At 43.2% G+C, this 17,591-nt stretch overlaps 2 protein-coding genes across 8 annotated transcripts in view; one reads left to right on the forward strand and one right to left on the reverse strand.

Annotated features, from left to right (window-relative positions):
* The window catches only part of CIITA (class II major histocompatibility complex transactivator), a 39,869-nt gene extending 33,220 nt beyond the window's left edge, over positions 1-6,649 (reverse strand). For 3 of the 5 annotated variants that reach the window (XR_005839988.2, XM_040647912.2, XM_004945316.5), the window contains exon 1: positions 1,007-4,514. The gene's annotated coding sequence lies outside the window, so the exon portion shown is untranslated. Of the gene's footprint in view, positions 1-1,006; positions 4,515-6,411 lie in introns of those variants that run through there. The other 2 variants (XM_040647910.2, XM_040647911.2) reach the window with 2 other exon arrangements.
* Positions 6,650-7,180: 531 nt separating this feature from the next.
* TVP23A (trans-golgi network vesicle protein 23 homolog A) lies at positions 7,181-17,164 on the forward strand. Of its 3 annotated transcripts, XM_015294577.4 has the most exons (7): positions 7,181-7,337; positions 7,440-7,519; positions 12,147-12,291; positions 13,209-13,298; positions 14,817-14,942; positions 16,213-16,342; positions 16,747-17,164. In XM_015294577.4, exons 1-7 carry the CDS (start codon positions 7,329-7,331, stop codon positions 16,806-16,808), a joined length of 642 nt encoding a protein of 213 aa, XP_015150063.1. In that variant the 5' UTR covers positions 7,181-7,328; the 3' UTR covers positions 16,809-17,164. The 3 variants fall into 3 exon arrangements, with proteins under 3 accessions (XP_015150063.1, XP_001234550.3, XP_046756834.1); XM_001234549.7 differs by having other exon boundaries at positions 7,181-7,519; XM_046900878.1 differs by having other exon boundaries at positions 7,181-7,519; positions 12,147-12,183.
* Positions 17,165-17,591: the final 427 nt, after the last annotated feature.

Raw genomic sequence — 17,591 nt, forward strand, 5'->3', positions numbered from 1 at the left:
AGATCTACAGCTCTTAATTTAAAATCTTTTATGTCTATTAAGAAAATTACTTCCAGTAGGGAAGTACAGATGCAAAATTGTGGAAGATGTTTAAACATAATTGGTAATTCTTCCCTGGGGTTTATTTATAAAAAATATCTGATCACATCTTTTCCCTACATCCCTACTTTCACCTTAGAAACCACCTGAGCTTCTATTGATGTGCAGAAGTTCTTCAGCATCACTCCATCCTGACAGCTCTAGCGTCTCCTACCATATTGCTTCCCAGATGCTATGATGGGCCGCAGTACCATACTAGACACACTGCAGATGAGATACTGTATGGAGCTCACTACCACACTTCTAGTCATGCTGATTGCTTCCCCAGAATATAATTCTGTAAGTTAAGGTCTGAGGTTAGGAACTCAGAAGATGGGAAACTTCCAGTCTAGCAAGTGCAAAGATTAGACTGTGGATATCTGTGAAACAACAACTGAAAACTAAATTAATTTGTTCAGAACAAGTACTAATCATTTATAAGCATGTTATTATCCTACCACACAATTTTTCCTGGTAATTTTTACTGGTGCTGGACCTAAATGTCTAATGCTCTATGACTTAAATGTCAGCATATTCAGTGCCTGTTCCAAGTGATCTGTTCTGCCTGAGAGGAGCTCCAGAGCTGATTGCAGAGCAGCTCTATCATTTCTCATAGACTTGTCCATGTCCTCAGACAAGTGACTGGGAAAGTGAAATGTAAGGATGTCCTAGAGGGATTATCAATCTTTGATCCTTGATAGCTTGCTCACTTGCAGAGCCCCAATAAGTTATATTGGAAGGGAATACAGTGCCAAGGAATACTTCCTAGAGAACATCATTTCAGCTGTTACACAACTTACCCTAGTTTACAGAAAAACTGTCCACCTACTCCTTACTAAAGCAAAGTCTTTCTTCCTTTGGCATTCTCTTTCAGAGATGCTTCGTTTTAAAAGCTGTCTGGTGCTTGTTCACAGCCTTATAACCTCACCTCTTGGATAACCAGTCCTGTCCGCATATAGCAGCTCCAGAAGGGTAAGTGTAGCTTTTCACATATGCATTGTAGGAACAGTTACACGTGGGGAACATTCCTGAAATGACTTGTACTCATCCTTTGGAAGATGTTACAGATCTACCTATCTTGTTTTCCACCTCAGCATCATCATTGCAGGTTTTATCACAATTAAGAGTAGTTGTGCAAGTCCCATTGATGTTCTTACCTGAAAGAGAAGAGCTAGAGAGAAGGTAATTTCAGCAGACTTTCCAAGAAAAATTTCCACAGAAGCAGCATAGCCATGATGGCTAATAAGGAAGAAACTGTGACACTTCTGAGGGTAAGGAGGCCATTGCTGTAAAAGCAGAGGTACCTTTCTTACTTGTCTTAGGAAAAGAAGCCAACATCTGTCACATGCAGGAAAAGAAATACCTTAAGGACAAGGTGTTTTGTCAGCATGCCATAGAGTGCAAAGCATTTTCAGTAGCAGCTGGCTGCAGCGGCATGCTCTGCAAGCACACTGTGAGCACCAGGACCTGCAGCAGCATCCATTTGCCTCCTGGCCTATGGACTGAGGAAGAGACAGGAAGGAGCTGTTATTCCTCCTCTTGGTTTTCAAGAAGTCTGCAAGGGTCATGTAACTGTGCAAATCTCTTGCCGATAGTTTTGGGACAAGCAGCACACAACAGTATTAATCTTGTTAAAGAAATGTTATCTAAATTATCATCTTATTTTGTCTTCTATAGCTGAGAGCAATTACAGCAATTGAAGAAACAGAAAAAAAAAGGAATTAATACTCTTTCTGTCACCATCACTTGGACATCACTTAATTAGTCCAGTACACTGCAGCAGGTGATAAGGTGATAAAAACTGTAATTTCTCTTGACATTGAAATACAAGAGAGCAAGAATGGGAAACAGAATACAAGTTCAAACCCACACCAACAAGGAAGAGCACAAGTTCAAAACCACAGCTCTGTTTCAAGTTTCACAATGATGGAGATGAGAAAACTGGGCAAAACCGCTCCACTGACAGTTGGTAAAATCATATATTCTAGGGGCTTCCCTGCAGCATTTCTGATTTTTGTCAGCTAGCAGATTTTAGACACAAAAGACACTAAAATACACATCAGTCACGGTAGCTCTATCTTTAGTCACTTGTAAAAACAAGCCCTTACTGCTACTTTCATTCCAGTAGCTGTGCTCATTTTCTTGTAACAGCAGCCAGTGAATCTGATGATCACAGAGTCACACAGTTTTCTTCTTCAGGAGCTTCAGATTCATGTTTCTACAGCTCTGCAGTGTGACCTCAGGGCTGCTTGCCTGAGAGGGACATGGAGCTCTCAAACCCTTTTTTTGAAGCTGTTCTATCCTGCCCGAAGGATGAAACCAGAAGTTAATGTCTTCAGAGAAACAAGCAGGGCTGGGTTCTTGCCCTTCCTCCAAGATGTATTTCAATGCCTTTATTTGGTGATTATTTATAGATTCTGGTTTAAAAAAATAAAGAAATCTGTGGATCGTGAATTGAGGCCCATACACGAGAGAAATAGATGCTTCAGCCTCCAGTCTGGGGATCAGGCAGAAGAGCTTTCATGGGAACAGCTGAGGCGGCCTCAAGCTTCCTTCTCTCCTAAGGCAGGAGGATGGACTTTGACATCTCTGGGGCAGCAGAGGAAATTGTGGTCTCTTCCTGAGCACAGACTCCATTGAAAAGGGGCTCGTAGGCCACTGTTAAAACACAGACATGCACCATGCTTTTGTTTTTACCAAAACAGGTTGGGCCCCTATCCCCAGGAGAGGCTCAGAGCTGTGTACTGCATGTAGGGCAAGACATCTCCAGTAGCATTCTGTGTATCTCAAAAAGAATGTGCAAGTCAGTGTGCTGGACTTCGCTCCACAACGATGTTTTTGTGGCTTATGTGAGGGATTGAACAATCCTGAGTGCCTCCACCTCGGGGTGTGACACAGGCTTATAGAAACAGCACGGATTCCTCCAACGCCTTGTCAGGTTCTCTGTGATTGAGTTCAAGGAATTTTAGGCAGCGGAAGCTATCCAATGAACCAGAAAAAGATTAACAAATTAAGACAAGATACTATTGAACAGAAGCACTGCAGTACCAGTCTGCTTCACAGAAATCCGCATGTCAAACAAATTAAGAATTGTAAATAGAGGTTTCTCCCTTCACTGCATAACCAGATTAGGAACTCTTTTTCACTTCTCTTTTTTCATGTTTTTTGTCCTGTATTCTTCTTTTTCCTGAGAAAGATTATTTCTCCCTTTCAAAACTACAAATTTGGAATAAATAAGAACAAACACAAGCAAACATAGCAAAAGCCACTTAACCACAGCGTCTACAACAAAAGATGAAGTAGACTTTGCCATTGAAAGCTGTGGTTGAAGAACTGTCCAGCAAGCATGTCAGAGATCTAAACAGAGCTATGCACTAATAGAAATTTATCTATTCAGTAACTTCTGTAATTTGGCTGAACTATCTCCTCAAAATTTATGTATTTTACTGATCCTCCATCAAACTGCATCTGTGTATCCAATACAAGTGAGGTAAAAGTCATTCTTAAACAATATCTTCAAGCATTTTGTACCTTCGAATATTAAGCTGTAACTGAGATTAACTACTACCACAGTGTTATTCAAAGTATCCTTGTGCAGCTGAAAGGGCAAGTCTCTGAATCTACGCCAATGTAGATTCCAGGCAGTACTCCAAATCATTATGAGAAATCAGCTGACTTCAGTTAACCAAGTCAACACAGCACCACCCTATCCTTAGAGCAGGTTCTATTTACTGTACATGAACGGACCTAAAAGAACAAGAGAGATATCAGGTCCATGTTGCACACCATGGTCAGCGGTGTTGCACAGATTTTCTGTTGTACTCCATTCTGTTCCCTGCCTTATGATCAGCAGTGCCACACAGAGTTCAGTTAACACACTTAACTGACCACAAGTCAGGCAATTAACTATACATTTATTTAATACAGTGTCCTTAAGCAATTACAATCTCAGTTGGCAAATGCTCAACAGATAGCAATTCCAAACATACACTCATAAACAAATGGTCTTAGCAAAGCATACAACTAATAACGTGCTAAAGGGGAAGGGACTGTTAGGAAGGGCAACACAGTCTGATGTTTGATGGTCAGTCCAGATGTTGGTGTGTGCGGTGTGGGGGTCTCAGTGCAGCTGAGAGAGGATCCCACTCAACAGTGGTCCCTGCACTACTTTTATATTCGGCTAGTGTCTGGTCTTTGCTGATATTGTTACTTAATGGCTACAGTGCACGCTGCTTCTGCTGTATGGGATTAGTCTGATAAGCTATGCATGTCCTGCTTCATGGAAAAGCAAGGAAGGCCTCCCCTGTGTCCTGCAGGAGTTGGTTATACTTCTTTTACTTAAGCCTAGAGCCATGGAAGCAAATCTGTGAGTGCTGTAACGTGTTTTTGTCTTGGTGCAGCACCACACAAAACAACAACAGAATGGCACTACTTCCAGGAAGAAACTGCTGGGTCAGGCTCTTTATACTAGTTTAGGCCATGATTGGGAGGGGCAGAGTCAGATTTATCAGTTTTCCCAGCAACAAAACTGCCACAGGCTATGCACCAAGAGGATAAACAAGATGGTTAGGCAGAAAACCACTACCAGACCTTCTCCTGGTCCTGCTTTCCACCCCTCACCCAATTATGCCTTCCTTTTCCCCAGCACGCCTTTTGAGGAGAATCCCACAGTCTATAGCACTGATAATGCTCTATAATAGGAAGGTCATTATTTGGTCTTGCTGAGAACTGCCCATTGATTAATGGCAAATTCACAGCAGCAAGTGATACAGTTGTGAACGACTTTATGCTATAAATCTTAGCAATTATATGAAATCTTAACCTATTTCCTAAGTGGCCAAGGTTGTACTGTTCACAAATCTGTCACCCCTCAAAACCAAACCACAATTCTTAATTCAGCGTAACCACGTCTTCAACTTGCCACTGAAGCAGCATTTGAGGATTTGTTACCTTTACCATATGGCTGATCTTTCCAGAGTTGAAATAATTTGTACTTAAAATCACTGCAAAATACAATACTGGTAGTCCTAGGAAATCCTAGAAAATACCAGAAATGTTTAGCAAACAATGTTTTTCTAATAATCCCCAAATGAATCCCTTTACAACAATAAACTGCAGACCACTTCTAAACCTGAGGAAGTCATTTGTCCAACAGTTCCTCGAGTGACCAAGGATTCTTTTTAGCTTCTAAGTTACTTTAAAAGAAGATGGTAACCCATACAGTACCTTCAATAATCACAGAACATATTTTGACATACCTTTAAAGAGAATATCAATAAAATCACTTGCATGGTATAATGACAGTCATCTGTGGGATTATCTAACAGTTTGTCGGGAAAACAAACTGCAGTGAATCACTGGGATGTGAACTAGAGGGAGGGGAAAGTAAAGAACCACTTACCCATTTTGAAATTAAAGAACAAACCAAACCATGGATTCTGTTTCTTGTTCTCAATTGAATCATTCCATTGCTACTACTGAAGTCAAATAGCAGTAACAGAGTAGTAAATCAGATCCCTAATGCAACTGGCTAATCCTCACCTCTCCCACAGAAGTACTGTCTTTCCTGAAAATGAATGTAGCCTGTGGTATTTTCTTTGACCTCAGAATAAAAATTCAATGACTCAGACAATATAGCAACATTATTGAGTCATTAGATTCAAACCATCACAGCTTGCTGGCAGAACTGTGTGGGGGGCTGGACTTTATCTCTAAAGGTCCCTTCCAACCCCAACAATTCTGTGATTCAGCGTGACACACGAAAGAAGGGCTGATACAGCAGCTCAGGTAACCAAGCTGGCAGAGAGAGGTGAGACCTTCACTACTGCAGTTCTGGAGCTGCTTCTGAGTTAGAAGACAGCTCTATTTAAGTTGTTTGCAATACATTTCTCATAAACCACCATGCCTGTTGGTACAGTAATTATGTACATGCCAGCTTCAGGCACACACAAAATTATTTAATAGTTGTACCTGATGATAGGTCTCAGAGATTCTCCCTCTCTTCCTTGGGAGTGGGATCATTCCCAGTTATTCCTGTGTTGTAGGCTATCCAGCCCATTACATGCTCTGTTCAAATCCTTAATACAATTCTGGGGCATTTACTAACACATTAGTAAGGGTTGATTTAACCGTGCCAAAGTCAAAATGTAACAACCACCACATTAATGTTGTCACTTGTAAATACACCTGTCCTTCTATAACACGTGTTAACTGTGAATCTTACTGAGAACAGCTCTACCAGATCTTTCAATACATTAGTTATAGTATCAGAACTGTACTAGTACTGGGGCTTGCAAAGAACTACTTTCCAATTAATGCTTTTTAAATGTTTACCTGGGCAGTTTCTGGACTTCCACTGCTTCATTTGGATATTAGTCTGGAGAAGAGGTGACTCTGGGCAGACCTTATGGCTTTCTACAACTCCTGAAAGGAGGCTGTGGTGAGGTGGGGTTTGGCCTCTGCTCTCACGTAAGGATGAGAGGTGATGGCCTTACGCTGCACCAGGGAGGTTCAGGCTGGGTATTAGGAAAAAATTCTTCTCAGAAAGAGCAGTCAGGCAGTGGCACAGGCTGCACAGGGAGTGGTGCGGACCCCATCCCTGGAGGTGCTCAACAGCCATGGAGATGTGGCGCTGAGGACATGTCAGCAGCAGTGGGTGGCAGGTGGGCAGTTGGACTTAGAGGTCTTTTCCAACTGTGGTGATTCTGTGTTTCTATTTTAGAAAAGACAGGTAAAATGTTATGTGCAGGCTTATGTAACATCAGTAAAGCTGTCCCTCAATCCTCCATTTCGTACCTACCTGACTGAGCCGCTTCTCAGTGTTTCTGAGCACACTTTGGCTCCCCTACTATATTCGGAAGCCTTTCGCTGTTCTGCCGCCCTACAGCTGAACAACCAGCCTGCAGCTTCAACAAAAGCCAGAAAGCCTGACACATCTTTAACTACAGGACGGGAATCCCTACGCCAGGCTCACAGTGCCGCCGCGGCACTCCAGCCGCTCGGCCGGGCTGCGGAGCGGCCCCGCTCCCCCTGGGGGCGGCTGTGGGAGCGGAGGAGCCCCCCCGTCCCGCGCTACCTCAGTCCGAGCCGCCCGGCCGCCCCCAGGCGCCGCCGCGCACCTCAGCGCGGGCAGCGAGGCTCCGCCGCGCCTCAGCCCTGAGCGGGCCGCGCCCGGGGCCGGCGGGATCCTTCTCCCTCTGACACCTCCGGGCGTTGGCAACCGCCACGCCCGGCAACCGTGCGGCCGCGGCATGAAGCAGGTAGAGGAGCGGGCGGGCAGCGCGGGGCGGCGGGCCGCGGCGGCGGCGCGGCCTCCCCGCCCCTCGGCGCTGACGGGAGCGCTGTGGGGGTCCCCGCCACAGGCGCTGGTGGACGACACCGAGGATGTGTCTCTGGATTTCGGCAGCGAGGAGGAGCTGGCGCTGCGGAAAGCCAAAATCAGGTAACGGGGAGCGGAGCGGAGCTGAGCGGGCCCCGCCCCACCGCAGGCTCTGCTCCCGCCGGCCCCTGATGCCGCGTGGCGCTCGGGCTCCGTTCTGCGCGGGGGCGGCTGCAGGGAGGGCCGCGGGCGGCACAGGCCCCGACCCACCGCCCCGCGTGCCCGCAGCCCACCTGCCACCGCAGCACCACCACAGCGGCAGCGTTCTGCTTGGAGCTGAAGGGCCCCCAGCCAGAGGCTGTCACACGATGAGGTGTATCGTAGCATCATAGAACGGCTTGGGTTGGAAGGGACCTTAAAAACCATCCAGCTCCAACGTCCTGCCGTGGCGGGTTGTCACCATCAGATCAGGCTGCCAGGCCCATGCAGCCCAGCCATGGGCACCTCCAGAACTTCTCCGGGTAACCTGTGCCAGTGCCTCACTGCCCTCTGAATAAAGGTGTTTTTTTTTTATATATATATATATTTTTTTTGTAACATCTGACCTATTTTTCCCATATTTTAATTTAAAGCCATTTCTTCTTGTCCTTTACACTATTAGACTGCGTAAAAAGTCACTCCCCCTCCTGTTTATAAGGTCCCCTCAAGTACTGGAGGGGTGCAGTGAGGTCACCCCAGAACCTTCTCCAAGCTAAACAAGCCCAACTCCTTCAGCCTGTCTTCACAGCAGAGGTCCTCCAGCTCTCTGATCATCTTCAGGGCCCTCCTCTGGACCCGCTCCAACAGCTGTCAAAGGGAATTACACATACACACTCATCAGTACCTCCTATAATCAGCTTCAGTTGGTAACTGCTCTCTTCCCTCCTGCCATGCCCCAGATGACTCTGCTAGACTGCAACATTAGCATGTCTTGTAGGCATAAATAAAGTAAAGGAAGGGATGCTAAACCTGCACAGCTTATCTAAGTCACAAGCAGTCATGTACAATTGCTCAGCTTTACTAGTGTCTGGTGGGACATCTCAGCCATTCCACTGCACTAGACTTGCAGCAGTCCAGCTCCATGGTGAGCTGCCATGACACAGAATTAACATCCCCAGAACTGTTTTCTGTGTTCTCTGCCTTAGCAGCAGGTTTGAGGAAGGTTTGTATTCTGTTTTGTATTGTGGTGAGGTCCTGGAGCACATGGCTTGAATGGAGGCGACTCAATTGGAAACTAAAACTTCCAAGTCTTGTATGTGGCAGGCACAGCTTCACTGTGTCACCAGACTGGAGTCTGGTGGGAAGTGGAACTGTGCTAACGTGCTTGTTTCAGGCCTGTGGCACCAGCACTGTACCGTAGAGCTCTGTTCTGCAGGTTGATGCACCTGGTAACCACAGTGGGCTCACTTTGTTTTGATGCTTATTTCACTAAAGACTGCTCTTTTTTCTTACTCTCCTTGTGACGATGCTAAAGGATAACCTCTTACTGAAATATGCCGTGCTACAGAATACAGAAATGAAACCACTCAGATTCTTCGGAAATAGAAAAACAAACTTCTCTGTGAGCAATCGTGCAAATGAGTCTGGTACACACCCATGAGCTGCAGAGCTTCATTGCCTTTAAAAGGTCATAATGACATATTCTTGTCATTTGCTTTTATTTAATTTTATCCCACTTTCATACATCTTGGACTTGTTCAGAGTTTGCACAAGCCATGACAAGTTGTGCATTCGTGATTCTCCAGCACGTGTGCAAGTGCTCGTTAGAACCACAAGGTGCACGGATATTGGTGCAGTTGGCTGCTTCTGTTAGGAGCAGAGGGATCATTTACACAACCTTTGCAGCTCTGTGCAGTATCAAAACATTTGATCAGGATCAAGCAGGAGCATATGCTCACTTCTGATTCAAGTTGGCCAAGTAACACAAGATGATGGAGCCAGAGGGTCTGGTTGACCAAAATTTGCCCAAATATATCTGAAGTTCTGGACAGGAGGTGCAGAGAGTGGCGTGCAGAGCTGCTGTGGCACTTGGAGCAGGTGCCTGGGCAACGCTGGTTCAGTGGTATGTTGCAGGGCTGACCCAGTTTGATCCCTTAATGCAGGATCCAACTAAACTCATAGGAGGTCATTCCTATCCTAATAGGCATCACCCTTGCAAATGGAACAAAGTTATTAATAATTGGTAATAGTTTAGTCTTATGAGAAGTTAATGTGCTTTTAAAGCCTACGCTATCTTCCATTAGAACAAGAAATCATGTTAGTTCATACAATTTTTTATTGCTATCATATTTCTGGGACTGTAATTAAAAAAAAATGTGTAAAGTACAATTGAAAATGTATTCACTGAGAGCTGTCCAGCTTATGTCAAAAAGCATGCAGAGGCTTTGCCTTCACACTTCAACAGTTTTCTTTATCTCGGATTCTTTGTTAAAAATTCTGTTCCTATATTGTAGGAGCTGTAAGCTTCATCTGGTGGCTGTGAATTAGGGAAATGCATGTTTGCTCTGCTAGAAGAGGAAGCAAACAGTGTGAACTGGATTTGTTTAGTTCCAGAATTTTATTTATTTATTAGCATCACAGAATGGCCCGGGTTGGAAGGGACCTCAAGGATCATGAATCTCCAACCCTCTCACCACAGACAGGGCCACCAACCTCCACGTTTAATAGTAGGCCAGGCTGCCCAGGGCCCCCTCCAGCCTGGCCTTGAACACCTCCAGGGATGGGGCATCCACAGCCTCTCTGGGCAGCAGTTCCAGCACCTCACCGCTCTCTTGGTAAAGAACTTCCCCCTGATATCCAACCTAAATCTTTCCTCCTTCAACTTAAAACCATTTCCCCTTGTCCTGCTGTTACCTGCCCTTTCAAAGAGTTGACTCCCCTACTGTTTACAGACTTCCTTTAGGTACTGAAAGGCTGCAATGAGGTCACCCCACAGCCTTCTCTTCTCCAGACTGAACAAGCCCAGCTCCATCAGCCTGTCTTCATAGTGAAGGTGCTCCAGCCCTCTGATCAGCATAAATATGTGCACATCTTCTGCGATTGAGGGAGTCATGCAGTCTACAACATGCCAGTGCTGAGCAGTCTACCTCTTCCTCCCCTAGGACCTGCAGATGTGTCTTTGGCCTGAGCACCTACATTTCTGTGAGGGCCTTGACTCTCTGTAGTCCCCATAAAAAGCATTCAGGGCTGTAGCAAACGTGGGCCCCCTGCTCATGTACTGCTTGTCAGTAAGCACCGTACAAAATCCGTCATCAGAACAGTATCAGTAATGCACTGTCACACTTCTAAAATAAAGCATTATAACTTCTCCAGAGTGCCCCAGCATAACTACAAGAGCTGTCTGCCCTGATGCTCTCCAGAGTTGCAGCCTTTATTACTACAACATACTATTTGTGCAGCTGAACTCTTACATCATGTTGAATAAAGAATACCAAGGCAGGATCTGCTTTTGGCAGCTCACAGTATTCCTTCCGCCCGTGTAAGAAAAAAACCCCTTTCATTTCACATGTCACATGTTTATCTGTAAGTCAGAAGTTTTTGGAAAGTTTGTGGTTAGTGTGGGCACAACAGTAAATGCAAGCTTCAGCTGTGTGTGATTCTTGCTTCTCCAGTCAAGCATGGTTACTACAAGCACAATATCTCCATTGTATAATAGTTGACTTCTAGAATAAATAGGTATGGGGTAATAATACTACAATAAAGGAATATATATAGTAACTATTATAATTAAACTCTATTCAAATTTATGAAGATTTATAATATATATATGAAAATCTTAATTACACATAATAGAATAAGAAATGAAATAGATAGTTAATGAAGGTTTGGGCCGTACTACTGTTAATTGCTTAAAGAGGTAGAGGGGCTTAATGAAACAATCACAGATGGAAATAAACCATCTTATTTGGAAAACAGATTTTATTCATTGTAGTTTCAAGAGAGGACGTTACTCAGGTGGGATGGCTTTAAATTAACTGTCGTTTTGAACTCACAGAAACAACTGTACAGAATAAGTTTTGCACTTGGCATATTACCCGGGCTGTGCGTATTATAGCATTCCCCCAAACCCGTGTCTTACTGTGCAGACCACCATTCAACTCTGCACAGTTGGTTCTTCTACTGAGATTTCCCTCAGTTTTGTTGTAGGCCAAATTTCCTTTGTGAAGCACAGCACAGATCTGCTGTGAAGTTAATGACCGTTCATTCAGAAGAATTGTAAACTTCCTGAATTGTATTCCCTCTGTAAAAGGAAGTGTTCACTTTCAGTTTTTCCACGTGAAGGTTCATTTTGTCTTATTCTGTATCATTTAAATTCCAGAGAGTTGCTGGTCCTGTTTTCAAAACACTTTAGAAAGACACAAGATCTGTCTCAATTTTTGTGCTCTGTGACACGGATGGAGGAGCTGGGAGTGCAGTGCTGAACGCAGCCACTCACTGGATTCCTTCATACAGCACCACGAAGCTCATGGCAGTGCAGGTTTTGTTCCATCTTTGAGGAGGCATTAATACACACAACAGTTGCCATCTCTTAGCAGATTGGAGGTTGGTTATTGGAAGTATCATCACTTCGATCATTCATCAGCATCTGAGATAACAGCTACAAACTGAGATGCCACCATAGACCAGAAATAGTTGTTGTACTACACTGTCAGCATATACACTAACTTTCCTTCTTGTCCCATAACTTAAGTGCTCTGTGTTGTTTTTCCAGGCACCCACTGGCCACCTTTTTCCACCTGTTTTTCCGAGTGAGTGCTATTATTACCTACTTGTTCTGTGACTGGTTCAGCAACAGCTTTGTTGCCTGTTTTGTCACTATTCTCCTTCTTCTATCCTTTGACTTTTGGTCAGTTAAGGTAAGATGACCTGAACAGTAACTACCTTTGAAAGTATTGTTATGCCATTAACAGATATATATATACTATTAATAAAAGGGAAGATCTATACTGAAATGGAGACAGACATTGTGATCTGTTGATTTAGTAAATGGGGCTAGGCGGTTTTACACAAGACTTTTACATGTCCTAGTCACTGATATAAGTTACTAACATGGCAGGAAAGTAGCCTTGCCACAGACAGATTTGTTTGTATACTTTGTGTATCCCTAGGAAAAAATAGATAGTAGTTTTCAATAAGGATGGGAAAGGACCCAGCGCATGTCTATAGCTGCAGTGCTGTGCCTCACAGCCCTTGGAGGGCCCAGCTGCGGTACCAGCACCATAGTGATAGCCCAGGGGGTTGGTGGGGCCAGCCCAGAGTCCCCAGGGGTACAAAGAAGAACAAAGTTTAAGTCCTAAGTGAAACACTGATGTGTCTCCAGCATAATGTAAAATTATGGGATTGATCCAAGTTCAAAAACACTTTATTAGTTTAATTGTTTGATTGAATCCAAGCAGCTCACTTGTTAATTATATTTTTATAGTTATAATTAATTTTCCATTTTTTTTTTCCTGTGTGTTTTTGGTTGGGGTTCTCTCAGAAAGAATTTATCAGAGTCTTCTCCAAGTGACTGACTTAGGAAAGATGCACCCTGTCATTTCTTATCTAAGCTAATATTATTGTGCTAATGATCAGATTAGGAGAATGAGTCTCTCCATTTCTCTTAACTCATCTGTCCTTAGTGACTGTTGTGCACAAATTGACATAGCCTTTAGAAATAAATGTAGTATTTGGTAAGAAATACCATTTTCAGACATGCTTGTCTTTATTTTAAATGTTTTCTGACAAATGAGTGATGCAGCTGCTTAATGCAAATAATTGTTTCTGTCACTAGAATGTGACAGGAAGACTCTTGGTTGGTTTACGTTGGTGGAACCAGATTGATGAAGATGGAAAAAGTCACTGGGTATTTGAAGCAAAAAGGGTAAGAATGATAATAAAAGGCACGTGACAAACAGAACACGTGAAAAGCTTGTCATCGCCATACTAATTAAAAAAAAAAAGAACAAATGAGAACAACTTATAATGAATCCATCTTCCCACAGTCATCTACAAAACAGAATCATCTTCAGGAAAGAACTATGGTGAAAGCAAGTCTGAATAGTTTTAATTCATTTCTTAGAAGTTAGTATCTTTTATTCACGCTCATGGAATATGCTGGGCAGTAGCACCCAGATTCTGGAGCATTCTAACACTGCTAGTGCTGAGCAAAGAAGCCCCATCAAATGGCACTTGGCATTGCTGCTAGAGTCAAGACTGCCAGTTCCACATTTGTTTGTTAACACAGTGTCCAACAGCCCAGCCAGACAAGAGCTTGGTCAGACACTCAAGTGTTGCACAGCAGGCGTCAGCCCTTTCATGCAAAGCCAGCAGTGCACACAACCGAGGTGCTGAGCCCAATGGGAACTGCCCCAGAGATGCAGGACAGCAGTGCCCTCTAGCAGCCCTGCATGCAGCTGGGGCTGTACCTGCAGGAATGCAGCAGGCAGTGTAGCTGCACACCAGTAAGAGGATAACAGACGTCAGCTTTCTGCCTGTAATTTAAGTGAAATCTAGGATACAAGCAAGTCTGCATCAAAGCAGAGAAGCTGGAAGACCTCCAGTGTTGTGGAGCTGAGAAAGACAGCCAGAGCTTTCTTGGCACTTACTGTAAAATGAGTAAGTGCATTGCCTACTTCACTTACTGCGGTTTGTCAGTCAGCCTACAAGTACAAAGTGAACTCACCTCTGTGGGCTCGAGCCTTCAGAAACTTCCGGCAAATAGTTTGATTAATGTGAGAATCATAACAGCAGAGGAAGGAAGGTATAATTAAGATGGATTCTATTTTTGTCCTGGTTTACTGATGAGAACTCCTTTATCATGGCACAGTCCTGGGCTATGCACTGTTCTCTTACTTCCCAGAGTCTGGAGTTCCATCTCTTCCCACTCCTCCGTCAGCTTTTTAAAATCTCCTCTGCGGGGGGGGTTTGCTTAGAAGTACGACAGGTCATTCAGCACCAACCGGCAGCCAACTCCTGGTGCACTGCTGCTGCTGGGACAGAAGCTCAACCTAGAAATCCTACCAGCAGCTGAGGTGTGCTGGAAGACAGTAACCTACCCTGAATATCACCCTTTTCTCTGGGAGGGCTGCAGCCTTTTAGGTCTTTCAGGTGTGGAGTTCTCAGGTGTATTGACTTGTTTTTCCCCTGAACAGTACGTGCTAATGCAGCATCACTGCTGGGCAATTTGTTGGTAATCGTGGTTACACGTAATTAAAGTTCTGTTTGTAACACTCTTCTGTTTCACACTTCTCTCAGGACTTAGTAGGAATCTGATATCAAACTGAACTTAAATGTAATAAATTTATGTAAAGAAGTAACTTGTCAAATCCTCCTTTGTTGATTCGTTATTTATTTGGGGTTTTGGTTTTGTGACTAAAAGTTCCAATAATTTCCTTTCTAGGTGCCTACAATGGCTGCCTCCACTGAAGCTGAAGCTCGAATCTTTTGGCTCGGTCTCATTATCTGCCCTGTCATTTGGACAGTGTTTTTTTTCAGCACTTTGTTTTCCCTGAAGCTGAAATGGCTGGTAAGTCTGGGGTTACTGAATGAATGATAGCTGACAAGCAGTGTTAGTTGAGGGAAAACCGAGAGCTGTAGTTTTGCAAAAATCTTTGGATGAAGATCTCTAACATTACAAAAATCCCTGTAAGAACTTGAAATCAGAGTTTTCTGCAGTGAAGCCCTGAGCTCAGGAATGGAACTCTTAGCCTGGCTTTACTGTGTTATCAGCTGTCAATTTCACCAATCTCAAGTAGGGCATCTTAAAAGGTTGGCAAAATTGTAGCTTCACTTTTAACTATAGAAGCTTTTCCCCAGTGTTATGTACCCCATACACTGCATTATGCTAACAGACTTTAGGAAATCTTCATGTTTTCCTCTGTAGGCTTTTCTATTCAGTGTCTGCATAATCACCATAGAATGCATTTTGTTAAGTTCCTGGGCTAAGTACGATTTGTTATTGATTTTTAAAAGAGATAAGTGCCTTGCATACATACTGTTACATAAAAAACAGCACCTGAGATTACATTTTATTACTTAATGGAACAGGAAATTCATCTATGGGTATGAGTTGATTGCAAATAATTAACTGCTTTATAGTGGCTCAAATAGTATCACTAAAGAAACAACAGTTAAAATTAAACTAGCAGTCATTCTCCACCCTTAGTTTTGAAAACCAGAAATTGTTTGCTGACCAATGAGCCAGCTGGAGAAGGGACCCAAGCTAGCAGTGAAGATGCACCTTGCTCATACACTGGGAAACCAAGTTCCACAAATGAAAATGCACTAGCTTCCAGAAAACAAAGTTTCTCTGAGCCTATAAGTGCCACCAACCATTCTGCTTATTTTTACTGCCTGCTAACACTGGATACTGATTTGTATCTATCGATGCTCTTTGTAAACCTGCAAGTTACAGGATCTGGCTTGTCTACAGTGAGGCGTTTGTCGGCAAACATATCTGCAGGCTTGCTGTTTATCTAAAATCTTCATGAGCAGATACAAGAAGCGAAATTATTATTGAATCAGTTGGATAGGTGCTTTTTCTTTTTTGTTTTGAATAGAAACTTAAATATTTAAGACACACAATGACTTGAGCCAGAAAATTGTAACACTTTTTAAAAAAAGTAATTTCTTGCAGAAAGGGATTACTGTGTTTAATGAATGAATCTCTTTTAAGGTTATTCATTATTTGAAGCAATATTCCTTTCTTATAATGTATGTATGCATATATTTTCTATGTATATGATCTACATATATGGCAGCGTATTCATCTCTGCTAAACTTCTGTTTGTCTGCAGGCTCTTGTCATAGCTGGTATCTCCCTTCAGACTGCTAATTTATATGGATACATCTACTGCAAATTAGGGGGACAAAAAAGCATCAGCAAAATAACTTCAAGGTTTTTTGTCACAGCAGATGTTGCCAAGAGTAAGTATTAAGATTGTCTGTCAGTAATAGCCCATAAAGTATCAAATGCTGACCTGCCTCATACTGATGGCTATGGTTCCTTACAGATACTGGTTCCTAATGTATCTTCTGGCAGGGCTATCATGATTCTCCAGCACATCCATCTTGTGAGCTCCCACCACAGGGTTGTACCCAGAGTCACTTTGCTCTGTATTCAGGAGCTGGCTGAAGCTTCACGGCTGAGCAGCTTCTAAACCCCATGAAGAATTTTCTCTGAATTAAATCCTCAGTACGATGCTTTCTGAGTTAGCAGAACACACAGGTGCTGCTGAAAGAGCTACCTGAAACCCTCAGGCTTTCAGCAGCCTCTTCCCTATGCATATTAGATGATGCTAACAACTGCCTGTCATGTTTTCACCTAACAGGACAGAGCAGGGGGATTTCAGAAGACCACACTGAAAAACATGGGAAGACGTGGACCAGATAATCATTTAAGGAAAAGGATGAGCAGTAGGAATACTCATTTATTAAAGCTGTCTTTCATATGAAATTGAAGTAAAGCTCTTCTAGAATTGACTGCATAAAATAATGATTTTCTATCGTTTGTGTTTAAAAGTCTCCTAAACCTCTCAACCTACTTCAAAACAGCACTTTCCCCAAAAGGCAGTTTGCCTCTGGTAATGCAGAACTTCAGAAAGCAGACACTATCTTGAAAAAAACCTGTAAACTAACCTGAAAGCCCTGCATTGTCCTGAGCAGGAGGATGCAGCCAGAAGATGATCATTTGTTTTATTTTGAAACTAAAATTAATAAAGTGAAAGTACCTTTTCCTCCTGTACACAACACAGGTTTCCCAAGTCTTTGATTCCTCAATAAAAAGAAGAAGAATTACAATTGTAAAAGGGCAACTTGGTTAGGGATAATTATTACTTTAAAAGTGCTCAGGCTTAAGATTGAGTGCAAGGAAAAAAAGCAGTGTCATGCAGCCACAGTTATGCTGAAGTAATCAAAATCCATTAATCTTATTCTGATTCGTGTAGTAAATAAAATTCTGTACTTGTACTGTGAACTGTAAGCAGCCTAACCTCTAGTTGCTCTAAAACCAATGCCAGCTGTAAGGAAAGAGGACATCACTTTGAAAATTCCACTCTAAAGACAGATCTTTGCCACTGAAAAAGATACTTACGTGATCTTTTTCAGTAATAGAGAGAAATCTGGTGTTGCAACTCATCCCACAGCAGAAGGCAGGACAGAGCCTACTGCACATGCA

Source organism: Gallus gallus, chromosome 14, assembly GCF_016699485.2.
Source record: "Gallus gallus isolate bGalGal1 chromosome 14, bGalGal1.mat.broiler.GRCg7b, whole genome shotgun sequence".
NCBI classification, from domain to species: domain Eukaryota; kingdom Metazoa; phylum Chordata; class Aves; order Galliformes; family Phasianidae; genus Gallus; species Gallus gallus.